The 26,175-nt window shown below is 42.9% G+C and overlaps 1 protein-coding gene across 8 annotated transcripts; it reads right to left on the reverse strand.

Annotated features, from left to right (window-relative positions):
• Nucleotides 1-229: 229 nt before the first annotated feature.
• On the reverse strand, nucleotides 230-25,735 carry NOD1 (nucleotide binding oligomerization domain containing 1). 8 transcript variants are annotated; one of them, XM_039710755.1, is made up of 12 exons: nucleotides 25,687-25,735; nucleotides 18,608-18,946; nucleotides 16,595-16,769; nucleotides 13,597-15,400; nucleotides 11,474-11,557; nucleotides 10,387-10,470; nucleotides 8,749-8,832; nucleotides 7,063-7,146; nucleotides 4,920-5,003; nucleotides 4,229-4,312; nucleotides 2,104-2,187; nucleotides 230-688 (listed from the first exon to the last, which is right to left on the reverse strand). In XM_039710755.1, the coding sequence occupies exons 2-12, from the start codon at nucleotides 18,821-18,823 to the stop codon at nucleotides 616-618; spliced, it is 2,856 nt and encodes a 951-aa protein (XP_039566689.1). In that variant the 5' UTR covers nucleotides 18,824-18,946; nucleotides 25,687-25,735; the 3' UTR covers nucleotides 230-615. The 8 variants fall into 8 exon arrangements, 6 of the variants coding, with proteins under 6 accessions (XP_039566689.1, XP_039566680.1, XP_039566697.1 ...); XM_039710746.1 differs by lacking the exon at nucleotides 25,687-25,735 and adding an exon at nucleotides 25,103-25,680; XM_039710763.1 differs by lacking the exon at nucleotides 25,687-25,735 and adding an exon at nucleotides 25,588-25,660.
• Nucleotides 25,736-26,175: the final 440 nt, after the last annotated feature.

The following is a 26,175-nucleotide window of genomic DNA, read 5'->3' on the forward strand; positions in this document are numbered from 1 at the left end:
TCCAGAAAAACCCAACAACAAAAAAAAGCACTGTCTATAATGCTGCCTGTAGTCAGTGGAGAAAGAGGGACCTAATTTCTAGGCAGGAAGAAGGAATTCATGTTCAAAACATGCACACCAAGCAACTACTAGAGATACCGTTTCTGGTAAAGCTGTGTATGTTTTCATTTTCAGTTCTGAGGCAGGTAATACTCAGAACTGGTGGAGTTTGTGCATCTTGCACCTTTTCTTGAATATGTGTGTGTCTTTATTTATGTATATAAATAAGTTAAGAGATTATTTACATCACTGTACAGAATAGATCTAAATTCAGTTATCAAAATGCATACACCTGCCAGTGGATTTAGTCTGTTAACACTTTGCATTTCATCTTCAAAGCACCAAACAAACATTAATTATTTACCCAGGCAACTTCCCACTCACCAAAAGGATTAAAAATAACAGGCAGGGTAAGGGATGGAACTGAGGGAGTGCAGTGTGTTCATAAAAAGGCAGCTTATTGTGTATCTCTCTCCTGCCACGAGCACTGTAGATTGATGCCTTTATAAACTCTGCAGTCCAAGTGTAGGAGTAGCCTTTGTTAACACCAACTTGGCAAAATGGAAAAGTCCTCATTCAAAAGCAAATGATCCGCTGTTCATTTTCAAAAGCTTTGGCCTCTTCTTGGCTTATCAGGTTCCCATTCAAGCTGGAAGAGTACAACAAAAGGGATGTGAGTGAAAGTGAGGTAGTGACCGTTTCCCATCATCTGTGTGCACCATTTTTGGTGCAGAGGTTTGCAGTGTCACGTGGGCTGCATGCTTCTCAGCTGGGAATGGGTGTCAGGCTGGATACAGCACTGCTGTTCCCACTGCACATCCAAGGAACACGGCTTCTCCCTCAGAAACAAAACCTGAACACACACCTAAGCTCCAGTAACTGAACTCGGCACTAGAAACCCAGCTGTCTGCATTTCAGCAAGCAGCACAGAGTTGAAAAAAGTGCTTACTGTGCAGTGGGCTGGTTTAAAGATATTTTAAGTCTCTAGAGTATTTTGTGTCTTCCATGACAACATGGAATGAAAATTCTGTGAAGTACTCAGGGATTATTAACATGAAATGACCAATAGCAAAATTTTCAATTCTGGCTACATAAAGATAATCTACATTGATATCGACACCCCTGAAAATGAGCAGCCTGGTTAAGTGCTGCTCTCAGATATGTTAAAATCCATTAAACCATGCAGATTTATGAAATTACTTGGGTTAATGAATGCCTCTGAACATTCAGGCCAGAATCAAAAGACAGATTTCAGTCTGAAGATTCAGAATGATCTGAGGGGGAATTGATGCCTCTTCTGTAGACGAAAGCTGACAATGGCTTTTGGAAAAAGTACCACTTCCACATCTCCAGGGAACACACCAGTCAGACAGTGAGTCATTGTCTTTCTAAGCAAGAATTCAGTGTCCTTTCACTAAAACAAATACATATATTTAAAAATAAATTTCATGTTCAATAATAAAGCAGCAGTGCTAAAACCAGCTCAGTTCTATTGACTCCTGAGCTCCCTGAGGTGAGGGAAGGAATGTGGTATTTGGCTTTCTGCCTTAAATGTACACGTGTGACTGTGTGATGCCCACCTAATCTAAAACAAACAAATCCTACAAAAAGTTAATCTCCTTGTAGCTTAGCACTTTCAGTATGTTTGGTGCACCACCCAAAAAAGTCCAAGCACAAATTCAGCAAACCAGACTAGCAATGCTGATTAAAGGTGACTATCTCCTGCTTGCTTAGCATTTAGGTCGTGAAAAGCATGAACATGTTCAGAAGTTTAAAAATAAAAACAACAAGCAAAGCTGGGTCTATAAATTCAGGCCCTGATTCTGCAAATCAGTGGTACAGACATATGTGAACCAAGAAAACCATCTGACATTCATAACACACACACATGGAAATGTTTCAATGACAGTGGCTTTTTACCTGTCTGAAATCCACAGCTGGAACTACAACCCCTGCCTCACATAAACTTGCTCTTAATTTTTTAGGCTGGAAAGTAGTAAGGCCAGTAGGGTTTTAAAGGGAAAGGAAGTTTACAAAGTGACCCTTAGAGAAAGGGACCTTTACCAGATTTCTTGAATAGTCGTGTTCTCCTTGAGAGCTTCGCTGAGGCACTTCACCCCTTTGGCTGTAATTTGATTCTGGATAAGCCTAAAAAAAAGCATTTCATGTCAATCTAACATGCAAACTAATTTGCAGCACATACACAACCTATGCTCAGCCTGACATCAAGGAGCAAAGCTGTCTGCCACAAGAAAATGACTGTGATTTTATCTGTGAGAATGGTACACAGTATTGGTCAAATGCCCCTTGTGCACTTTCAGAAACAGAGCTCAGAGTATTAATATTTTCCTTTTAATCTTGCATGTGGTTGCATTCTGGAGATACTGAGCAATTTTAATTACACAGCTGACAAATTTCTGCTATGAACTGTTCTCTAGTGGTATGGGACTGTGGTATTTAGATTGAGACAGACAAACCTCTCAGCTCTGTTTTCTTACTAAGAAGACTGTGAGACATTTTTAAGTGATGTACAGAAAATTCTGAATACAGACCCTGTGTGTAGGCCTAGTGTTTTAGCAGTTATGATCTAGAAGCTGCCAAATGCTCCAGTCTTGCTTATCAGACCAACAAGATCTTTGAAGATAAAGCAATGATTTTGACTCTGGTATGAGCAGGTGCAAGTTCCAGTGAAGTCAATTTACCAGCTAAAACTTATGTCTCATCTGAGATTAGGGAAGGAAAAAAACCATACATAAGATCCTCAAGTGGTGAAACTGATGAAGCAGTAGGTAACTTTTAACTAGACCATCTCACTCACTAAAGATGAACAAAGGCCACTCATCTGCATGAGTATAAAAATACTCATCAGCCTAGCTTAATTCAATACTCACCTTTCAGTCTATCATGGTGAGCCCCACAGCTACACCATTCCATGTGACTGGTTGCATGAATCCTTCAGGATTCAGTATGAGGCTGAAAACTGGAGTGTATTGAACAATCTCTGAGGGAGGGAGGGAGGGAGGGAGGCATTCCCATTAAAGGAGTTTCTGCACTTGGAATCAAAATGCAAAGGGATCCACTAGAATCTTTCAGCTACTGGAAAAAAAATTTAACTCGGCCTCAAGTTCAACTATCTATACAGGTCACCACCTTTTGGAGGTATCCACTGGGCAATCAACAAAGCAGGATATGAATTTGTCCACTGGAAGACATCCTTGGACAACACTGAGCCATGACAAAGACATTTATCTCGATTACTACGTCTGCTTTGGCTGGGTTAAGTTTTATTATGAATTCAACACAAACTGATGAGTGAATTATATCTGCAGCTGTGCACAAAGAAATCAAGCACTTCCCCCACTGTCTTTTCATTTTCAGGGTGATGGGCACCACAGCTTCTGCTGCTTTCAGAAGAGGCTACGAGTACTTGGCACCCATGACAGCCAGCATGGGTGCCTAAGGGGCTGGAACTGCGATTAATACAGGGAGTGTGCTAGAGTGTGGTCAGCAAGTCTTTGTAAAGCATACAAAGGGACTCCATGTCTGATGTTCCCCTGGATCACTTGAAATTAATGGATGGCTATTTTTTTACAACTCACATCTGCTCAACCCCATCCAATGGCAACTTCTGGATTAGAAAAGCCAATGCTGCATTTTCTTAGAAGTGTAAAAAGTCTTACTGTGATTGCTAGAAATAGTTTCCTGGTTTCCTGGGGATTGATGTCTTGGAGATGAGTGTCTTGCATCAGAAAAGAAAGCATCAGGCAAATGTGCCATGTATCTAAATCTCTGTCTCCTAGGTTCTTGGTTGAAGATTTACTTTCATAGCATGATAATAAACAGAAAGAATTGTAATAACCTTATTCTATTCTAGCTGTCTGCTTGGGGTTTTGGTTTGGTTTTTTTTTTAAGCTTTTGATTTTGAGGCCAGTACTGTTCCCCTAACGAGAGATTAAATCAATCATTAGTTTGAAAGTTACCAGAAACAGCTTGAACTTTTCCCTGTATGGAAGCAGGTTCCAAATGCTAGACAGCAGCTTTATTAACTTCCCGTTAGAACTGTCTACAAGCAGTCAGCTGCATCCAGACCATGCACAGAAGCTGTTACTGTGACCTACATAGACTTGGAAGGTGAAGCTTTAATGTAGTGACTGCCAAAGAGCCTGTGCCACTGTGGAATGTAACTCACCATAAATGCACCAGTTTCTTGTTGACCTTCAGCATCTCTGCAAAACTCATTGCTGCCTCATCATCCAACTCGTTTTTAGTCAACCTAAGTGGGAGGGAAAATGTTCACTTAGTACATTGATATTATTTTCCAGCCCCCTGTTTTTGCAGCTTGTCTGTGACTTAGCTTTAGACAGCCAAAGGGGGATGTGCTGTTCCTGCCCTGAGCAATTTGTAAAGGCTGGACACAAAGAGATATTGAAGAGGAGCCCTGGAGGTAAAAGAGACAAGAGTATCAGATCTTTATTTCTCTGAGCAATGTTCTAGCGATACTTTCTCATGATGCTTTAGTGTCTAAAAGGTGAATGAGGTGTAGTGGGAAAAGGTACAGACGACACTGAAGAGGTGCAAAAACTGAGGACAAAGAACTTGACTTCGAGGAAAGGAGAGAAGATGGGAAAGCAAGATGGAAGGAGCAGAGTGAGGCATGACACTGGTCACTGGAATGTATCCCAAAGGACACATGCTGCTGATCCATTACTCATGCCCACATTCTTCCAAAGGGATATATTATAGCTTGCTGATAGGGAAAGCAGAGGGGATGAGGGCAGGGAGAGAAGGAGAGTAGGAAGGGTGATGGGATTGGAGGAAATAAACCAGCATTTAGCTCTGGAAAAGGAAGCAGAGGAGAAAGAGACCACACTGTCAATTACCAGAATATCCTCACGGAGTTGTTGTGCTGCATGGCTTCAGCAATACTTTTGCCTCCCTCTGTCGTGATGCCATTGAATGCGAGACTGTGAAGTAAAGATACAAATGTCTGACACGCAGCACCACTTGGCTCTCCCACTGCCAAATACAAGGGAATATCCTGGGTGATCTGCTTCCCAGATGTACCGCTCAGCATTTGTGCGTTTCAAAGACTCACATACTTCACAAACCACTGAGCCCTTTACAACTTTTACAAGTGAGAGCAGTTCACAGTCTGCAGCCTGAGCGCAGGTCTATCAAACAGTCCAAAAGTTCTGCTGTCAGTGAGTTGTGCTCTTGGGACTGACAGCAGAGTTACACTCAGTAATTTTCAGAGTTGAGGCTCTTAACAAGGACAAAGAGCTGTGCTTAGCAGTACACAGGTTTTTGCACGTGTTTGTCATCCCTGTACAAATTGGGCACTTTGTCCTTTAAGTCCTTCAGGCATCCAAATACTTAATTCTTCCTCCAAATACAACACTTTCTGTTATGTATGGAGAGATGAGCTTGTAATGCTTTTCACTACAAACCATAAATATTTCTTAGTCTGCCCTTCATTTTTTGAACAGACATTGGCAAAATCATCCAGTCAAAATTATGCTCTGGGCTTTCAGAGTTCAAAGTGCATCTCCCCTCTCAAAATAATGCAAGGCCTCAAAAAAGGTAGAAAGGGGAACCAAGTAGAGCAATAGCACAGTATGTATTGGCATGAGTCCCTCCTAGCTTCAGCTTAAACTGGATATTCTCAGTCCATCATGACTGGGCCTAACAAAGGCAAGTAAAGTAAACTGATGTAGTAGGGATTTACTTCCCTTGTCTTCACATAAAGCTACCACAGGTACTTACTATGAATTCTAATCATGGAGCAAGGTTAGCCAGTGGGAGGTAAGAAATGAAGCCAAGAGCAAGTACACTGCAGAGCAGAGGATTCACCTTGCACAAGTGCCAGCAAACCCAAGCTCGAGACAGCACAGTTACTCCTCTTTATTTCTGCAAACACATTCATCAGCATATTTGCTCTTGTCTGAGAATCCCTGAGCTCTGATTCAAGTTCAAAATGTTTTCTTTCAAGTCTGATGCGTCTGGATGGATTGTGCAATTATGGGAAGATGGCTATTTCAGATGGCTTTTAAGTTTAAAAATATCTAGGTCACTGCACCTGTTCAGCTTTTAATTTTTAAGCTTGACTACATGCTTGCAGAAAAGAGGACAAGGCACCAGCTCTGAAATCCCTGGATCTGAAGTGGCAGCAATAAACTCTCCAGAGATCCCCAAACTCCCAGAGTATTTCTGAAGAAACTAGTGCCATGTGCCACCTTGTGGGGAAACTAAGGAGCCTTGCCTGCTCCCCTCACCGTGGAGGCCAGTGGAACTGGGAGACAAATAGAGAGAGTCACCATGAACCCAGCGCTCCAGCTGTGTGGAGGGACTCCCAAAACATCTTTAAATCCTTAAATTCCCAGCCAGCATTTGAAAGCTTAGCAGGGAATGGGCTGTTTAACATGCTGGTTTCTGCTGTGCTTCCAATCTCACCTGTGTTATGGCTTCCAGAAGGCTGGTTTAGATCCATCCCTCAACTCCAATGAGGATGACACTTCACTAGCCCTGAATGTGTGGTGGTGTAGCTCCACTGGAGCACAGGATGAGCCCAAATGTAAGAGTGTCCCAGCCCCTCACATAATGGCCTGAAAAATACTTTGGTACAAGCTGCTGTTCTTTCTCAAAAGACGCTGTTAATACTGAACTCACTGGGAACCTGATTCTGTGACAGCTGGTGCCTCCTCCTGCTAATGCTCCCAGATCAAAATGGCACCCACTGACCATGTGCCTTCACAAATGCCAGAACTCTGTGCAGCATTAGGGGAGGAGGTGCACACAGAGGAAAGGATGCCAGTCATGTGGTATTTTTAACTTGCCTAAAGGCTGCACAGGGCTTTTTGACAGAGTCTGGCCTCTCAATTGCACCAGGGACCTCTTGGCTGCACAGCAAAGGCTGCCATACCAGATGGCATTCCAAGCCAGCCTTTGGTGGGAAGAGTCATTGCTTCACAGCAGCATGGAAAAGCCAGCACTGCACCGAGCTGCCTGGCTCTGCCGGTGTTTTACCTCACGTTTGTTAACGTGGGGTGGTTCCTCAGGGCCTCTGCAAATGCCTTTGCTCCTTCATCTCCAACTTGATTACCCCACATCCTAGTGAAGAGAGGAGAACATGAGATATCAGTCGTGCTGCCCTACTGACTCTTGGCAATGCACTCTCCCTGTTTCTCTCCCCTCCCCTCTTTCCTGATTACTTCACAGTCTTTCAGGCTTGTGAGGAACCTGGCAGGTACCCTCCCCACTGAGGCAGGTATGTTCCACTGCCTGCACATGGCACCAGTAACCTCTGCTGACACACCAGCACCCTCAGGCCACAGCACAGAGGCAGCTCTAGAGACAGCCTGCTGCAGCAGGAGTGCTTTCAGGATCACCTTGCTGCACACTGGTAAGAAATAATATTTCCAAAGGCAAAACAATCCTTGATTACACAAGGGGTTATTTTGTGAGAGAACATAACATGGTACAAGCTGGAGAGATTTGATCAGAAACTAGGAGTACCTGGTCAAATCCTTTCTATGCAGAGTAACCACTTTGAAAATTCACCCTGCATTACGAGGCTTGGAAACACCTCTGCTGAAGTCTGCGTTGCTGGGTTTTTTACAGGGATCCTGGCTTGATGACTCAGAGCCACACTCAGCTTATGGGTAATCAGTTGGCAGCTCTTTTAAAATCAATTGCACTCTGTGGTATCTAAACATATGGACTTCCAGTAAATACCCCAGAATTTCCTTGTCCTTCAGAGCCAGGGCAGTTTGCTATTTCAACATTTCTGTCCGAGCTAGCCTAAGTCCATTTGGAATGATCATTTCCTCCACGGGAGAAAATAGGAGTCTTTCACTGAAATTACAGCAAGTACAGCACAGCAGACCCAGCTATATGGAAGTGTGCAGGTTGCTCACTGCATTTGTGAAATGTTGTAGAACAACAAAATTAAAGGCCAAAAATCTGATTGTACAAATACAATCTCTGTGTTTCACGGCTACAGTGATTTTCACAATGGCCAAGCAGAGGTTTTAATTCCATGTATTCAAGTACTAAATTTTAAGAAATGTGTTCTCCTGTAGAGTGAAAGGAGAAACTGGGATTTGCCAGAAGGGATAAAAATAAATAAAATAAATGAAACCTAGCACCTTTCCTGAGAAATAGAGCAGTAACTAAAGACCTCTCTCCAATAATAGCACTTTGCAGTTAGGGACAGCCTGAGAGAAAAGGACGATGTGAACACCCTTTTATCCTCCCAGCTCACAACTTTATCAGCATGTGATGCAGAAGGTTTGACAGGTGTAACAATGACACTCAATAACTGGATGCAGTGCCAATTGTCATAAAACCACAGACTTAAAAATAACCAAGTATCTCTAGAGGAGTTGTGCTGCCATAAAGAAAGTGGCTAGCTGTATATACAGTCCTCTTGTTTGTTTGTTTCTGCTTTAAGGTTCTTTAACAGTGAAAAAGAAAAAAACAGATGCCAAAACCCAAACCAAACACTGTGTGAACTGAGGAACAACAAAGCAGCCCTCATTTTCCATGGAAAATGTGCCTATGCCTCTACACTTGTTTGTTCTAATGCAGCTGCTGAGGAAGGAAGGAATAGAAGGAGGAGAGAAGGTAAGCATGAAAAAAAGGAATCCTAAGGATTTACAGGTGCCTGGCCAAGATCAAGCCCTAACTTCTGCTTTTTAGCACTGAACTTACCCAATTTCAAACATTGTCTGGCTCTTCTGGATGGCCTGGGCAAGGCACTTCCCTCCTTCGCTCGTTATTTTGTTTGCTCCTATTCTGCACAAAGTACAGAAATTGATGAGGGGCATCATTGACAACTGTGCAGCTATCAGAACACCAGTTCAGAAAGCCACACAAGTATTTAAGGCTAATTAACTCTGCAGGTTACCTGCAGTTATCAAAGATCAACCCAGAGTGAAAAACACTGCAGGCACTTGACCTTTGGCTAAAAGACATAATTTTATGTTGTCTTTTGCATATTTTACATGTCAGCCCTCCAAATCAGAAGTATTGCAGTAGAGTCTTGGGTTTGGTGCTCAGTATGTTAGAAATGAGCTTTAGGAACTGATCTTCAGGGCAAGGACCCCGGCCCCTTGTTTTTAATATAATTCATAGTCTCAGCAATTGCTACAGAGCTCATGAATTACATGCAGCATGTTTCATGATGCCACAGGGAACAGAGTATTTCTTGACTGTGTGTTTCCAGAGGAGACTGCAGCTGACAGGCACAGACTGCAATAATTTCAAGTCTTTCTGTTGTAAACACAGGCTCTAGGCAGTGGCATAGGTCAGTGCAGCAGTCAGTCTCCGGCTGGAATTTTACACAAGACCTCTTCTATTTTTGGCCTATGTGGATATCAAATGGCTGGAGTTCAAGGGAGAGATAATTGCATATAGATTGATTTAAAGAACAGACCAAACCCCCAGCCCTACCCCGCAACCCCCAAGCCACTGCATTTACATAAAACTGTCTTGTTTGGCTGACTTTGGACACATGAATGTGCACTCTATCTCAAAACAGTCTCTAGGGTTACTATGTAGCCTGAAAGCAACCATCTTTCAACAGGCCTTTTTTGTGAAAGCTACATTGAATAAGCAAAGCACTGTTAAAGCACTGAAAGAACTAAGTGCTCCTGGGTTTCAAAATTCTGCAAAATTTCAAGTAGGAAGGATATGGCCAGAGTGGGGTTTCAGACCAAGTCAGTGGTAGAACAAGGACTAGAACTCAAGAGTCCCTGGCTGCCTGTTCCTGCATTCCCTCCAAAAGCTGACATTGCTGCAGCTACCTCTGGTTTCTGCTGTGGTCACAATTAAACCGTTGGTTAATGATCTACCTTTATGTCCAACCAATGTGCATGGCCAGACACTCTTATCTGGGGAAGTTCCAGGAATTAAAGGGAACAACTCACCAAGTGAATTTGGGGAATTCCAGAGTTGAGGAAGGACACCAGCATAGCCTGACCCCAGTGGCCCATAAAAGATCAGACACTAAAACACTCAGTACTAAATCCAAGGGAATTTGCCTGCTGGAAGCAGCAACAAGGTCCATGCACTGCTTAAGCCTCGCTCAGGTGCTCAGACTGGATTTAGGTAAAGAACAGATCTCATGCACTCCTTTAACTCACTACTGTATTCCAGAAAAGACTACGGATTCAAGAGTTTCACCTGCTGCCATCCACTGCTAGACTACTGCAAAACAAATACACAACTGCAACTTAAATTATATTTTATTTCAAATACAATTTTGGTCTTTTTTTCTACTCTTCCTCCCCATTCAAGCTGCTTAACCTTAATTAGGATAGTGTAGAAAGGAAAAACAGTCCAACATACTTAACATATTCCAGGCTTGAACACTCTTCAATTAATTTTGCAACATATTTGGCTCCAACATCAGTTATTTGGTTGTTGTATAAGCTTAAAGAAAAATCACATTGGTAAAAATAGGTTATTACTGCTGTTAAATATTTACAACCTGAATGTTTTATGATTCACACATAGAATCTATCTTTTCTGTGCAGCTTTGTACATATTCACAGTTGCTTGTATTTCTATTTTGATATATAATTCATATTGTGATGGGCTAGATATAAAACATAAGGAGACCAGACTGCAAATCATGAATATTTATATAATTTTTTAAAAATAAATGGTCTCCACAAGCAAACAAAGCTTCCCTTTATTCCTGTGCTAGTACAGAAATAATATTGCCAGAAGATAAGTCAGGAGACAAAACACCATAATGTACTTTTGGTCTTTTAAAAGTCATAAAATCCCCTTGCAAATATTACTGAAGAGCAGATACCTGAGCAGTTGTACTTACATCAGGGCACTGGAGGAAAAAAGCTATTCTTGGTATTCATGTTCACCTTTCAAAAAGTCATTTTTATGTAGCTACTTAACCAAGAGCAGGAAGTCAGAGCTAAGGTGCCTTCCAGCTTCAACTTCATTAAGAACTAATTAAGCTCTTGAAAGAAATTGGTATCATGAACATGACACTTGAAACTGCATGTTCCTGACAGCAGTCTCTACCAAGCTGTATCTGCTTTGCATAGTTGAAATAAATCAGTTTACAGTGGAGAAAACAGCAAGCTATAACTACACATGCTCTCATGCTTGCAGTCTATCCCTTCCACAGCAGAAGGCTTTCGGTATAAAAATTAGCAAGCTCACACAGCTCAGTAACTGTCCACACTGTGCCACAGAAGGGTTTGATGCCAGCAGGAGGCTGTGAGAGAGTGTGATGGGAGAGGAAACTGTGGTCCTTGTCCCAGTGAACTGTCACAGAATCATTTCTGACACAAAAAGCTGCTTTCTTAAACTGTAGTTTCCACCCCACCTCTGCTGTGTCAGTACTGACAACATTAGAGTTTTATTTTCTAGTATCACTGCTGTGTTTTGCTCACAGCTGGGTACATACCCCAAAAAAGACACAATTTGGTACTTGGAGAGTTCTTCATACAAGATCCTCACGCCGTGATCTGTGACCTGATTTACACTGAGCCTGGAAAGAAGAGAATGAAAAGTCTGAATCAATACATACTAGAAATATTCATAACCTGTGAGTTAACAAATGACTGGAGGCCTATGCATTTTCCTATGATATTTTAACAGGTCCTTATGCCACATATTAAAAGCTGTTAAGGGAAATGTGAGCTCACGTTCATGTGGCTCATTCCAAAACTGATAAAAATCAGAAAGCCCCAGATCTCCTAGGTAATGCTCTGGAAGCTGTCCACAGAACCGAGAACAATGAAATGTAGGAAGTCAGACTCCAGATAAACATCTCACCCTCCTCCTGTGCTTACTGTGATTCCAGGAAGAAAGTCTGCTTAACACCCTAGCAAAAGCAAGCTGTCCAAACTACTAGTCTTGCAATCTTCTCTCTGAGTACACAGTGAAAGCCAGGCATCTTGAAAGTCACAACACATTCAGGCTTCACCAAATAAAGGTTGTGAAAAGCCCTGGCCAGAAAACAGAACTGCACTCCCATGGGTCTGCTAGATGTTTCTAATTTTATTGTCCCAGCCAGACACGAAACAAATCAATGTCAGTCATTCACAGAATAAAAATGCTTCTTACAGTTGTTTGGGGTGGGGTTTTTGTTGTTGTTGTTTTGGGGGGTTTTTTTTGTAACTTCTCAAGCTTTTTCCCCTTATGGACAGGTTCAAGTGAAGCATTCCGATTGCCATGAATCACATTTTCTGGGTAAAGCTGTCCCTATGAAAACATTTTGGCTACATTTAGTTTGCAGACAAACTCAGTAGCTGAAGATTTCCTGCTGAGACTTCCTTATCACCAAAAGGCTCCCCAGCCTTTGCTAGTTAGCAGCCTGGTCCCTTTGGAATGCACCAGCACACAGGAGAGATCAGCCAATTTCTACAGATCAGGACAGCCTGCTTCTTTGAAAGGGATAGTTAAGTCATTGGAAACAACACTTCCTGACCTGCAGAAACTGCTCATTAGAAATAAGTTTCAACATCTGAAGACCCATAAAGGGATCCTAAAAGAGCAACCTAAAAGACTGTTTTGGTGCTGGGGATGATGTTAGGATTAATCAATCACACTGTGTATGGCATGATCACATGATAGGCATGAAGAATGAAAGGCTGGCCTTTTCTTCTTTGTCTTACGTACTTATGCATTTTTCCCAGGAGTTTCCTTATTGCTTTCTCCTGGGAGGTCAGTCAATTTGCAAATAACTGGGGAAAAAAAACCAAGTCACTGTGTTTGATTTATTCCTGGAGGAAAATAAGGCAAGGCATAGCCAAACAGGAGGAATAAATCCAGTTGTTAAAAAAAATTCTCATGAGGCTGAAGGAGTTTAAAAAAAAATATATATGAAGTTCCTGATTTTCTGCACCTAAATGTTTGGACAAATAAGATAGAGCTACATGGTACAAGCTCAAAGGGCTGGAGGTGAAACCATCTGGCCTGTGATGTCAGAGGTAGAGTTAGTTCTCCCTGTTCACACAAAGCCATCTCTTCCCTGCAAAATACCTCAGGGGAAACACCACATCTGAAGGCGTCAACTACATTCTTTCATGGATGTACATGATAGTGTTTGTCCTATGAAAGCCAGACATTTTGACAGGATGCAAAAGCAAGAAATTCAAAGCTTCTGATAAAGAGTTATTGTGAATAGGAGAACCTCCCTTATCCCCTATGACCAAGGGCAGAGATGCCTCAGGCAATCTTCAGACAATGGAGGATGCCCTTATGTTTCCTTTTTCCCTTAAGCACCTTCTCTCATAAAAATACTCTTCTGAGACAAAACAATTTGAGATGGAGCTAAACCTACAGGTTTGAACAGTCTGTTCTTCTAGGGACAAGTTTCCACTCTTTCCACTTTGGTTTCCAAATTCACAGCTTATCTCTGCTCCTGTGACTAAATGAACAAAGACTTCAGAAGATCTGAAACATTAGTTTGCAGCAGCACTAATCCTCATCTTCCTCCACTTGCAAGATCAACTCCTTCAGCCCACCAGTTTGTGGAATAAACGAAGAATACGCAAGGACCTGCTTACATTCAGAGACCCCTACCTGATCACTGCCAGCTTGCTGAAACAAGGCTGCAGCTGCTTTATTCCATAGTCATTGATGTTGTTGTTGTCCAAATCCAGAGCCAGGTGCTTTTGGAAGTGGTGCAGAACAAAGGCAATGGCGCTGCAGTCGGCAGAGCAGGCGTTGCAGTAGGCCAGCTTGATGTAGTTGGCGTGCATGCGGCGGGCGGCCATCCTCCCCACCTTCTCACTCTGCGTCTCGTACAGGCACCGCAGCATCCACACAAAGTTGGGCTGCACCTGCACCTGATTGTAGCTTTTAAGCCTGGACCGAGTGTAGCCTTTCAGGCGGGATTTCATGTTCTCCCCAAGGTAGGTGATGAGTGTTTTTCTCTTCCTCTTAATGACCGCAGGCGAAACTAAATGTCTGAAGAGCTTCTGCCTGGATCCAGAAAGCAGGCCACAAAGGAACATGTTGGTAAAATTAAAGTGCTCTTTATTTTGGAAAGGATCCTCCCCTGCTAGCTGTTTCTTCAACCAGGGGATATGAAGGCAAGTAGTCTGAGCAGTCTCCATGGAAGAACATTCATTGAAAAACGCAAGTAACTCCTTGGTACCCACCTTCTCCTCCATAACCAAAAACAAAGCTGTGAAAAAAGACTGAAGGGTTAAGTGCAAGAACTCGTAAGTGGCCTGACTGTCACAGCCACTGTAACCTTTAACTGTCCTGAGAAAGCCCAATTGCAAATCTTCTTCAGAGATGTTTGCCGATGAGACTTCCTCCTGCTCAAAGATAAAGGAAGAGTTCTCCATCCCTCTGTATGCCATTTTACCCAAAGCTAGAAGACTTTCCTTTCTTGATTTGAACATCTCTGCTTGGCTCCTGATATTGCTCTTCAGCAAACTTGTTTTCACAGATCGGTTCAGGTGGACTTCAATCATGAGCAAAAATACATCTGTTAATGTAACAGAACTGTCTGGAAGTTCATGGCTGTCAAACATGGAGTGGAAGTGCTCAAAGCATTTAAAGATAATCCAGCAAAATAAAGGCACTGAACACAAACTGCAGAGATTTGGGTTAGCTTCCAACTGGTTTGATACCAGTGCTCGTTGCTGCTCATCTTTGAAAAACATACCTGTGTATTCCTTCAGGTTATTCCTGGAGAAACCGCGGAGCAACACTTTCTTCCTAATGATGTTTTTTTGGATTTCAGTTCCTGTCCTGGCAGTAAGAATTTTCTTGGATCCCTTAAGAAGCTTTCCTCTGAGAAGGCTTACGAGCAGTGCCAGGGGGTGGATGGGTTCATTGGGTGAGCATACCTCAGGTAGGCTGCTGAGATCAAAGTTGGAATAGATCTCATCAAAGCCATCAAAAGTGAAAAGAACTGTATGAGGGAACTGCAAGATGTGATGGAACACTTCTGCGGGGTCCTGGTCTGGGTAGCAATTATATTTGAAGAGCAGGTCTTTCAAACATATGGCTTCATCTTCCTTGAAGCAGCTAAACATCCTACACCGAAAACGGAAGAAAAACTTGGCCCCTATGTCCAATTCCTTCCTGGCCCAAAGGCTTTGTATCTTTTGCAGCAAGATGGATTTTCCGATTCCTGCATCACCGTAGACATAAACAGTCTCTCCATCTTCATTAATTAGCCCAACTGCATCATCAAAAAGGGCTTCTAATTGACCCACCTGGCCAAGACTCTCATTGGTAAAACTGACCAGCTCCATAATACTGTTGGAATAGATTTCTTCAAGCAGCATCTCCTCCTTCTGAGCGTACAACATAAAAAACTTGGAGTCGCGCCCCAGTTCATGTCTGAGTTTCTGGCAATACCTGCTAACTAAAAAGACAGTGAACTATTATTAAAGAGACTATTATTTAAAAACCTATATATACAATGACCCACCTCTTTGGAAACTCAGAGGGGGCAATAAACTAAAGTAATTCTAATGTGGAAAGGGTTCTTTGGAAGATTAATTCTATTTGTGCTGCCATCATCACTCACTTGGGAAATTCAGGTGCTAAAGAAAGGTCACATGTGAGCCACCACTCTCTGAAAGCCAGTACTGACACTGCATTGGTTTAAGGGGTTGCTATCCTTCAGCTGAGACTCAAAGCCAAGGCCGTGACCCTTTGTCAAAGGCTGCTTAACTCTCTGCAAAGGCTTGTTGGACTTGTTGGTCATTGATTTCACTGTACTTGTATTCTAACTGCAGTTCTATCAGGTAGGTGGTTATTCTTTCCTAACTTCTTTAGTAATTTATATTATTGCAAACAGAAGCCATGCATTTTAGAAACCTAGTACCAGGCACCTCAAAAGATATTTTTAAGAGGACAAAAAACCCACAAGAGAATCTCAGTTATTGCACAACGTTGGCCTGTGGTTTTCAACAGAAACTTTGCTTTAGATGGGGACAAAGTAATTCTTATATTTATGTAGTATGGAAAAACCTCTCCAGAGGAAATAATTTCTGCAATACTTAAACTCTGATTTTTAGGGCTGCTAAAAGTCATCATTTAGGATGACAACAATTCTGGTTGGAAGGGACTTCAGGTCTAGTCCTACCTCCTGCTGAGAACGGGATCATTTCTGACATCAGATGAGCTTACTCAGGGCTTTGTCTAGCTGGATTTTGAAAACCCCCATGGAGACTGCACAGCCTCCCTGGGCCACCTGCCTCATTGCTTGACTGTTCTCATCATGAAATATTGGCTAGCCCATGGCCAAAACATCACAGTGCTGCTAATAAATTGTAGTAGAGGCCTAGAAAATACTGCAGATGACACAAGGTGGTTCTGCCATTGTGTTACATACCCACAACCAAATGCAGAAAGAGCATGAGTTTAACAAAACAGGATGTCATTTATCAACATCACCCTTGTGTTATACAGTGTGCCTTATAATTTGGCTAATTAATTTTGCCTTTTAATTTTCCCTGGCTGTGCCTGCCTAAACTTTTCTTCTCTGTCACTTGGTTGGAGCTTCCTACACAGCAGGGCACTTCAGGGAAGGGATAGAGATGCATGACCTTACCTGGATCTGTATTTTCCACAGGTTTACTACAAATATTTTCTGAAGGCTTGTAACCTATTTCATCCAGCCAGGGCTGAAGCTCATAGTAAGCATCAGTGACTTTCTGCAGGACATAGACGAAATATTCCGAAACTTCTTCTCCCTTGCTTTGAACCAAGTCTAGAATTTTGCGAACCTGAAGAAACACCGCGGGAAAGATCATTGATACACAGCATTTTATCACAGTAATACTTGTCAACTGCTTTAGGATTCTTTCTGGAGTGGAGCAGGGGGCCAGAATCAAAACTGGTGCTTCAAAAAGGTGAAATCAAAATCCAGCTCAGAACTGGAACCACCACAAAACCCAACTGCCGTTTGTGTTTGAATGCTGTGAGAGAGTTGGTTCTGCAAGTTAAGGACTGAACTTGTAGCTCAATCACACTAACCAGAAACAAAATGGATAAATACCACTCTTCAACAGGGAACCCAAAGGATTTCCTCAGTTTGGCTACATAATGTATTTTAAATCCTGTGCTGTTCAAAATGAAAATAGAGGTGGTTTCTCAGTGCCCTAAATTCACCCTCTGATTTGTAAATACTCTAGTCACATTTGAATTTACTTCAGGGTCCAGCCAGGTCCAGAGGCTGAATCCCTCCCTGGATCTTGACGCTGAGCCAGAACCCTACAACTTGTCCTTCCAACACAGCAACTCAATTCTCCAGGCTCTCTTGTACAATGGCCCCTCTGCCTGCAGTCATTACCAAAACTAATGGCTACCAGGCAGTGGCTGGAGCAGTTCAGCACAAAGTGTCACCTCCACAGGCAAGGCAGAGGGTGATCTCTACACCAGTACAAGGCAGTGCTAGTATAAAACCCTCTGCAAGACAGAGCAGTCATCTGGAAGCACACTTTGAATGTCAGGATCCCCTTGCTAGAAATGAATGAAGAATGCAGTTCTAAACCAGACAAAGAGTTTCCAGAGACTGTGGTCTCTTGTGAACTTAAATGAGGGTGATGTACATGCAGCACAGCAAACATGGAGCATTTTCTGACAATTTGTATGCTCTAAAAAGCAGTTTTATGCCTTCCAGAGAAGCTCCCACAGAGTCTACTTCACTTACACTACTGTGGCCTGCTCTCTGTCTCTGCATAGACTCCTGATGCATGGCCTCCCCCTCAGCTTTGGTACAACAACTATGCACATTATGGTGAACAATAAGAAATTGAGATAATCATACAGTGTGCATTTATTCAGCTTTGACCCTACACACAGTGTGAGCACTGTGTTACCATTTCAACATGCCAGCAAGAATGATTATTTTATGAAAATCTGCACTGTTGGTGAAGTCCAAGGTCTTTGAATTTTTTATGGTTTGCCTGCCCCTAACTGTGACAGGGCTCTGAAGCTGCCTGATTGGTTGGACTGGGAAACAATTTCCTCAGCTGTTTCAAGCTAGGATGCAAAGACCAACTGTGTAAACTGTAATTTTCTCCTAATGAAAGGAAATAATTCTTGCTACTGATGTCCAAAGATGAATTAAAACCCCAAATATGCCAGGATACATCAATTTTCCACAGAAACATTTACAATGTACATAGGTCTTTAAAGAGAAAGGAAGGTGTTTATACAGACAACAAACAATCACTGACTTCTAAAACAACATTCCATTTCTGCCTCTCCTAAAGTAGGATGATCTATCCCACAGCATCCTAAGCAGATTTTCCTTACTATACTCTAACAACTATGTGGCCACATCTTTATCAGAGGACAAAGCTGCAGCTGGGAGGGACAGAACAGCAATTATCACCCTGCTAAATTCTTACAGCTGCCAACGGGCATAACCAGCAGTGCCAGCTGAGCTGGAAAGGGATGTGCTGGAGACACTCATCCAGGAAGAATGGGGTGGTAAAACTCCAAAACAACAAAGATTAGAAAACACACTAGATGTAAAATTGTCGGATGAACTCTTAAAATCTGGTGATAAACTGAAAGTAACCAAAAGCTTCACTGGCTAGAGAAAAAACAATTATACCTTATCTGCTTGAGTAGGAAACTGGACAACAATCTCTGCATCCTCAGTGGAGAAGTAGTCGTTCTTAATCAAGTTATCAATCAAGCACTGCGTGTTTCGGATCCTGCCGACCAGAAGCTCTCGGTGAACCTTCAGCAAAGCAATGAAGGACTGAGGCCTTGCTCCTGGAGGTTTGTTCACAGAAATGTCCACATTAGCACAAAGTTGGCCTTCCATAGTTGAGATACCAAGAAGCTGCTCCACCAAGCCTCATCTTTGAAAAACTGTCCATTTGTAGTGACAGGTCAGCTTGGATTTAACTTCAGGCAAACGGGAAATGTGTCCTTCACATCCCTGAGCCTGCAAAAAGTAATTGTACAGAACCTCAGTTTAAACCTTATTCTATGCACATACATCCTTCAATTAGACATCACAGAATACTCCCAAACTCTGTGAAGCACCATGGCCAACTTCTTAATAACATTTCTTCCTTAGGTACTTTAATTTATTTGTTCAGGTTTTGAAAAATAAAATATTTACAATAGGCAGTGTCCCTCCTGTACCAGTGAGCTAGCTTGCCTCAAACACCAGCACTTGCATCTGCTTTATTAACTGCCTATTCCTAATGCATAATTTAATTTTTTTTATTAGTTTTTCATGTTTCAGTAGACAAAGCAGGGCATCTGTCCAAACATAATCTGGACAACGAAATGAACAGAATGAAATTATACTTCATAACAATTAATTTTGTAGGAGGAATTAATTTACAGTAGCAATTCACTCTGCTTTTTCATTGTTACAACAAGAGACTGTAAGAAGTGCTGCAAATATAATACGTGTTCCTGAAAGCAAGGCCTTGTGAACTCTGAGGCAGTTTTAGCTAAACTAGGAAAAAGAGTTTAACTTCTAAGGATACAAGGTTCACGAACACCAGGAGGGAGGTTATTTTGAAACCATACTCTTTAGCACGAATGCTCTCTCCTTGTTGGCAAATATATACACAGTGTATGCCCTTGTTCTCCAAACCACCTCTTGGGAGCTCTTTTTAGATGTTCATTTATTCCTATTTTTCTCTACAAGGCATAAAGCAAGAGGAATGAGGGTCAGACTGCTCTCTATTGTATTACTAAAGCAGGGCTTCTTGTAATTGTAGTTAATTTGCCCACCATACAGTAGGCATGAAGTTATATTGTAGTTACAATTCAACAGTAAGTTCATTTAGGTACTATTTAGGTACAAACTTGCACACACGATTTCCCATGCAAGAAGCTAATTTTTTTCCAAGATCACAAATGAATCACCTTCACACAGACAGTGAGAATCTGCACGATCAACACAAATGACTGACAACGCCCTGTAATAGTTAAAACATACTGTTGTTTCAGCAGGTCAGGGGATATCTGGAAGAATGTTCTTAGATTCTGATTATAGTCATATTAACAAAACCAAAAGACAAAACCCTTCAACAATTCTGTAAATGTGCCAACTCTGCTGCTACAAAATTCTCACAATTTCCCAAGACATTTGCAGTGATGGCAAACTTCTTCAAATGCTCCCCAGTGCTCCCCTGTCGAGCTGTAACTGAGCCCTGCCAGCTCACAGATTATTCTAAGTGACCTGCTACTGGAACAATCTCACTTCTGTGGGTTTTCTATATCAGAAGCTGCTGTCTGCATCAGTGAAGCTTCTCCTGCTTGATGCTGGAGAAGGACCCAGTTTATGGTACTGCATTTTAGTGATACTAACTATCTACACTCAAACCAGCAAGGCAAACCAGCTCAGCCCCTCAGATTTCCCAGTAGGTCCCAATTTACGGTTGCTGACCTGCATGCATGCAGATAACTGCATTAAGAGCTGGGCTCTCCAAGGGCTGAGACCTGATAAATCCCCAGCACAACTGTGCGGCTCACAGCCAACTCCCAAAATGGCAAAACTGTTTCCAACAAATGGAATGTAACCAAGTGATCTGAATTTCTTACCACACCACTCACTGACTGCATCTACTCAGGACAAATCACGCTTTCATTACCCCATTCAGATGACCCACCCGAGGAAGTGGCTGATTTCTGAGTCACCCAGCTTTCCAGAAGCCACACTGGCACATCTCTTTGTTCAAGAAAGTTCATTCCGTGAATAAAGACCAAGCATGCTGAAAACATAATTTAGCCTCAAATATCTGTAGGCTTTATTTAAAGGGACAGCATCATCTTAAAACACGCAATTAAAATATTAAACCTATTCTTTCAAGATACAGCATCCACCCAACATTCCTTGCTTGCTTTGGTTATTCCAGGACCACATTATTCTAATGCATTTTCTTTCTTCCTAATTTGTGTGAAGAACTGAGACAAATATTCAGAAAACCATAAGAATGACCCAACATGTTGTCAAGTGCACAAAGCAAATAGAAGTATTTTCTTTACTACTTCAGTTCCATCTAGAAAGATCATAGGAAAAGAAAGAAGAAATAACAGCAGCAGGACAGAACATGATATGGAATGACCAGAAGGTCCCAAAGATGTCTGCCCTGCATCTGACTACGTCCAAGTCAGTACAAACCATGGCTGCAACTGGAAGAGGTGTGCATACAAATGCTGCAGGACAAAGCATGCTCCCTTTCACACAGGGTGATCTGCAGGAGAATGGAGAAACAAGAAACCAAGCAAAAAGGAATATAAAGTGAGGCGAAACATCAGGGAGGAAAGGAGAAAGAACAAAAATGCCAAGCAGGAAAATCAGCACTGGCAATATGAATTCTGTGCATGATGATGTACTCAGTGATATTTTCAATGAAAAGACTAAATTTAATGCAAAACCCCACACCATCTAGTACTGGAGTACTTAGTATTTTTCATCAGCCCTTTTTAGTAAGAAAAAAATGGAAATTTCCACCATTCACAGATTAAGAAAATCCACACCAGATGAAGAGCTGAACACTTTAAATGGTGCTGGAACAGAAAGACTTCCTGCTACATATATTCATAGCAAAGTGTATCAGCTGTATGAAGAAATTTGACATATATGATTATGTTTCACTAGGGCTTTCTTTGTGTTGTTGGGGTGGGTTTTTTTTTTTTGCAGTTGGGGTGGGTTTAGTGGCATTTTTAAAAACGTGAGGCCCGTGTGTGACAACATGAGGTCTCCAGGTTATCTGCAAGCCCATCACCTCTCTTTCTGCAGAGTCCCAGCTTCCATAGTGCTTCAACATGAGTTTTTCAGTGAGGGAACACAAGGTTGCAAAGTGGAAGGATCTGTCAGTTTTACAATGCTAGGTTAAACATCTGGTATGTTTAAAGGTAAAAGCTCATGCAGCTTATAAACAGGCATTGAAAGCACTTCCTTACTAGAGTGCATACAGTGTTCTTTGCCTTATCTTGGGCCCTCCAGATGCTGGATTCAATTCCAGTGCAATTTGTGTGACTGATGTTGCATCAGTCATGGGGATCTGGTAGGAAAGACTGAGACACACATTAATGTGAGACACCTCAGTGTACTGCCTTCCACTTCTGAAAGGGAAAAAGTGAATAAAATCATTTTTCTGAAAGACACCTCAAGGCTCCTACAAGTTACAGTCAAAACAGATCACCTGTTCTAACAGCAACAGCTTGTGAACACATCTATTTGGAGAAATGAGCAAGAAAAAGGGAAAGACTTGCAAGCTTGACAGAGTAGCCGAAACAGCAGAACACCTGGGGAGGAATGGAGACAGACAAGACAGATGATGCCTAAATGAAGCAGGAGTCTGGTATGGGGAGACAACAGGAGAAAGACTTATGGAGAAAAGCTTCCTTTCTGGGAGCAGAATGGACTTCTTGTTCCTAAGAGGAAAAGTATTAAAAACCCAATTACTTACTAAAGAGGCTGCCAATGATGTTGGAGAGGAAATGCAGTTAGCCATTTTGAAGTCAGCAAAGTCCATCAGGTGAAGAAGGCAGGAAACAGACTAGAAGGAATTAAAAAGAACCCAGAATACCTACCCATCAGCTGTAAAAGCCAAGAAAGGGAAGACAGGGTCTTGGCCAAATGAAATGTTGATGGGGATTGAAGCAATATGAGAAGCAACAGCAAGCGTGGCAATCAATGCAATCATAAACCTGTGCCACTGAGAATAAAAAGAGGAAGCAAGATGGGGATCAGGCCAGGAATAAGGAGGGAAATGAAACAAGGAAATGAAATTTGTCATAGTAAGAGGTACAGTAAAAGCATCGTACTTCCAGCAAGGTTTTGTACAACCCATGTCAATAAACTGCAGTGGCACCGATGCCTTCTGCACGAAGGCACTGGCACTTCTATCTCGTGTTTCCTCTGAGTTCCCTCTACTTTCAGCATTGTGCAAGCATATATTCATTTCTACTTTCCCTGGCCCTGCCCTCCTCACATCCTCTTTTTACTCAGATCTCCTAGCTCTTTTCTTCTAACTAAACTGTGATGCCTGTTCCAGTGCTGCAAGACCCCTGGCAGCAAAAAATGTGCTGGTTTATTGCAACAATGTCTTGTCAAAGGCAAATGTTGTAGATAAAGTGGCTGAAGGATCTTACAGAACAGCAAAACACATTTCAACTTCTGGGTCAGCTAGGGAATTGAGTCCTTATTGAGTCAGCTGCTCCCAAGGAGACTGTGTAGAATGATGCAGTAAAGACAATACAAGGAGCAAATTAATTAACAACTGTCCCTTAAAGCAACTAATTTGAGACCAATCTAGAATATTTCTGAAGAGCTGCAAACTCAGTCAATACTACTTCTTCTGCAGTCTTGCTATCCTGACAAGAACTGTTCCTCTAAATTGCCTGTGAAATAAAGTCCTCTGCTGTTACCTAGTTACCTACAGCCAGCAGCTGGATTATCTTCAGGATTTACACAGGACCTAGTAGCCAGCTGTGGCAGGACCACAGAGAAGCACACAACCCTGAGTGCCAGCCCAGGGCTAGTGGAGTCCCCACTAGCACAGCCTTCTGTCCGTAGCATTCAAAACATGATCACTCTTCCAGAGGTGGCTGCATGAAAACATTTCACATGAAATACGCCCTTTGTGTCTCCAAGTCAGATTCGTTTCCTGAGAAAAGCTATTTTACAGTGCCAGTTACTTACTACAGAGTCATTACAGCAAGAGGAGAACTGGACATTTTGGTGTGCTTGGTAATCTGGACTCTATCAGGCCAGCATAAATACCAGTTTTTGCTATCATTGGGAGAGACAGAAAAGGGACTGATTTTCCACAGCTTATGTGATGCATGCAACAGCAGTCAGTTTTTTGTCACCCTGTTCTTCTAAAGTTCTTCTAAGCCTTCCAATGTTTACATTTTTGTAATGCAGTTTCTCACACACTTTTCATGTAAATAATGACTGTTTTGCATTCCTTTCTGGAGGAGGAGAGAATTGATGGACTGTTGGTTTGACCAGTGTGGTTGGAGAAGTGGCAATTTTATCCTCCAATCCATGGTCACTTTTGGAATTCTATAAATATCGAGAAATAAATGAGCCTTTTTTGCCTTGGCCATCTCGGCGTGTGAGCGGCGTTTATTTTGTGTTCTGCTGCGGCAGTCTTTGACTATAATAAGTGAATAAAACACCTATTTCCACACAGCAGCTCTCACATTTAAAAGAACTTCAGCTATTTTACTTAGTTCAAGAACAGTAAAAAACATGCAGAGATCAGAGGCAAATGGGCACATGTGCTACACAAAAAGTCTGCATGTTTGATGAGAAACAATGCAATGTATTCCCAAAGGTACTAAAAAATAGCCTTTTATTATTATAGCAAAAATGGTGCAGTGGTAGAGCTTCTACAGAGTCCCTGTGCAGATCTTAAATTATTCTGTTTGTGTGAATTAAAGCACACTCATCACGCCCCACTTCACAATGTCTAACTATCATCAGTGATGCTACCCATGTCAATAAATGCCCAGGGAGCCATATGTTAACATCACGTTCCTGTAAATCCATTACAACTCGCGCTCTTGCATCGCTCTGGGCTCCCAGAGATCAGCTTCTTTCAGTGCTTTTCCCTCCCTGCCCTCTCTCCCTCTCTTTTGATTGTATCATAAGATTTTGTAAGCATCCCTAGTTATTTGAAAAGCAACAGATATAAAAGAACACAGAAGAAATTATTTCTGCCTCCATCTGGTAAAATGACAAGCTTTTCTTTAAAAGGCACAGGCTTTGACAGAAATATTCACATCCCTCACAGGTTTTGTTCCTACATATGATAACAGATTCCTCTGTATAGAAATATAACTTTATATACAGTGTTTGGACGCATTAAGAAGCCCCTGTCAGGAAGACTTTATGTGGCTTCCTTGTAACTACTTCCCGGTGGGAAAAGATCAATAAATAATAAGGAGCCACTACTAGAAAGCAAAGAAACTTCCTCCAACTAGAGAAACCTTGGGGATTTTGTTTTGTTTTGTTTTGTTAAGAGACAGAGGAGGAGGGGGCAATTCACTGTTGTCTATAAACATGGAACTGCTCTTCTACTGCCATTTACTATTTTCACATTCACCCAGCAGTGACTCCTACACGGAAAGCGCAGCGGATGGAATCACGGAACTGATGGAATCACGGCCAGGCCACGGGGCACCATCCTGCCCTGCGAACCGCTCCCGCCTCCTTCTCTTCCAGCTTCTTTCGCCTGAGGTGGGCACAGCACCGGGGCCTGAGCGAGTGCCGCGTGACTGGGATCTCCGCTGCGGCCTTCGGGGAAGCAAATGGCCCGAGCGAGGCGGCCGCCAGGGCGGGAGCGGAGCCACGCATCCCTCCCACCTCCCCGGTCCCTGGGACCTCGCCACCCTTCCCCAACAGCCCTCAGGAACACCACGTCCTCGCCAGCATCCGGAGCAGCACTGACGCCGGGCAGCGCTGCTGTGCTTCGTACGAAGGCGCCGCGGAGCTGCGGGCGCTGCTGCCCGTCCCCGCTCCCCGCTCCCGGGAGGGACCCTGCTGAGGAAACACCACGGAGCCCCGAAGTTTCCAGCTCGGGAGCGGCGCAGCCCTTCCCCTCCCACCTTGCGAGCCTTTCACGCGGCACCACAGAAACTCTGCTTTACAGAAAGCAGACACTGGAACCCGCCAGCCCTGCGCCCCGGCCCTTCCCCGGCACTCACCGCGGCGGCGAAGGGACGGAGGGCAGGGGAGGAGCCCACGGGCGCTTCCCTCACCCCTCCCGCCCCACACACGGACTCTCCTCCCCAGCGGGAAGCGGCTCCTCCCCGCGCAGGAATGGCCCCAGGCTTGCGTTTCCCCAGCACCGCATTCCCCTGCGCACCCACCCCTCCTCCGCCGAGAGGTGCCAGGGTGTCCCTCGGCAGTGATCATTGCCCTCGGTCAGGCTTCCCCCGCGCAAGGATACTGCCAGAGTATTATTTCTGTTTTCTTCACCCATTAAAGGTCGAAAAGCCCAAGGTGCAAGTTAAGGATAAAGCAAAAGAAGTGGTGCTGATGCAGAGGAGTGCTTCATGCATAGTTTTGTACTCCCTACTGACTTTACATCCATTAAAAAACACAAACAGTCAATGGAGCCTTCAGCTGCATTCCCACATCACCAGTTTTTATTTACATCAGTAACGCATTCTGCACAGGGAGGTTGTGGAGTC

The sequence above is a fragment of the Passer montanus genome, unplaced genomic scaffold, assembly GCF_014805655.1.
Source record: "Passer montanus isolate IOZ18808 unplaced genomic scaffold, ASM1480565v1 scaffold10, whole genome shotgun sequence".
Taxonomy (NCBI): domain Eukaryota; kingdom Metazoa; phylum Chordata; class Aves; order Passeriformes; family Passeridae; genus Passer; species Passer montanus.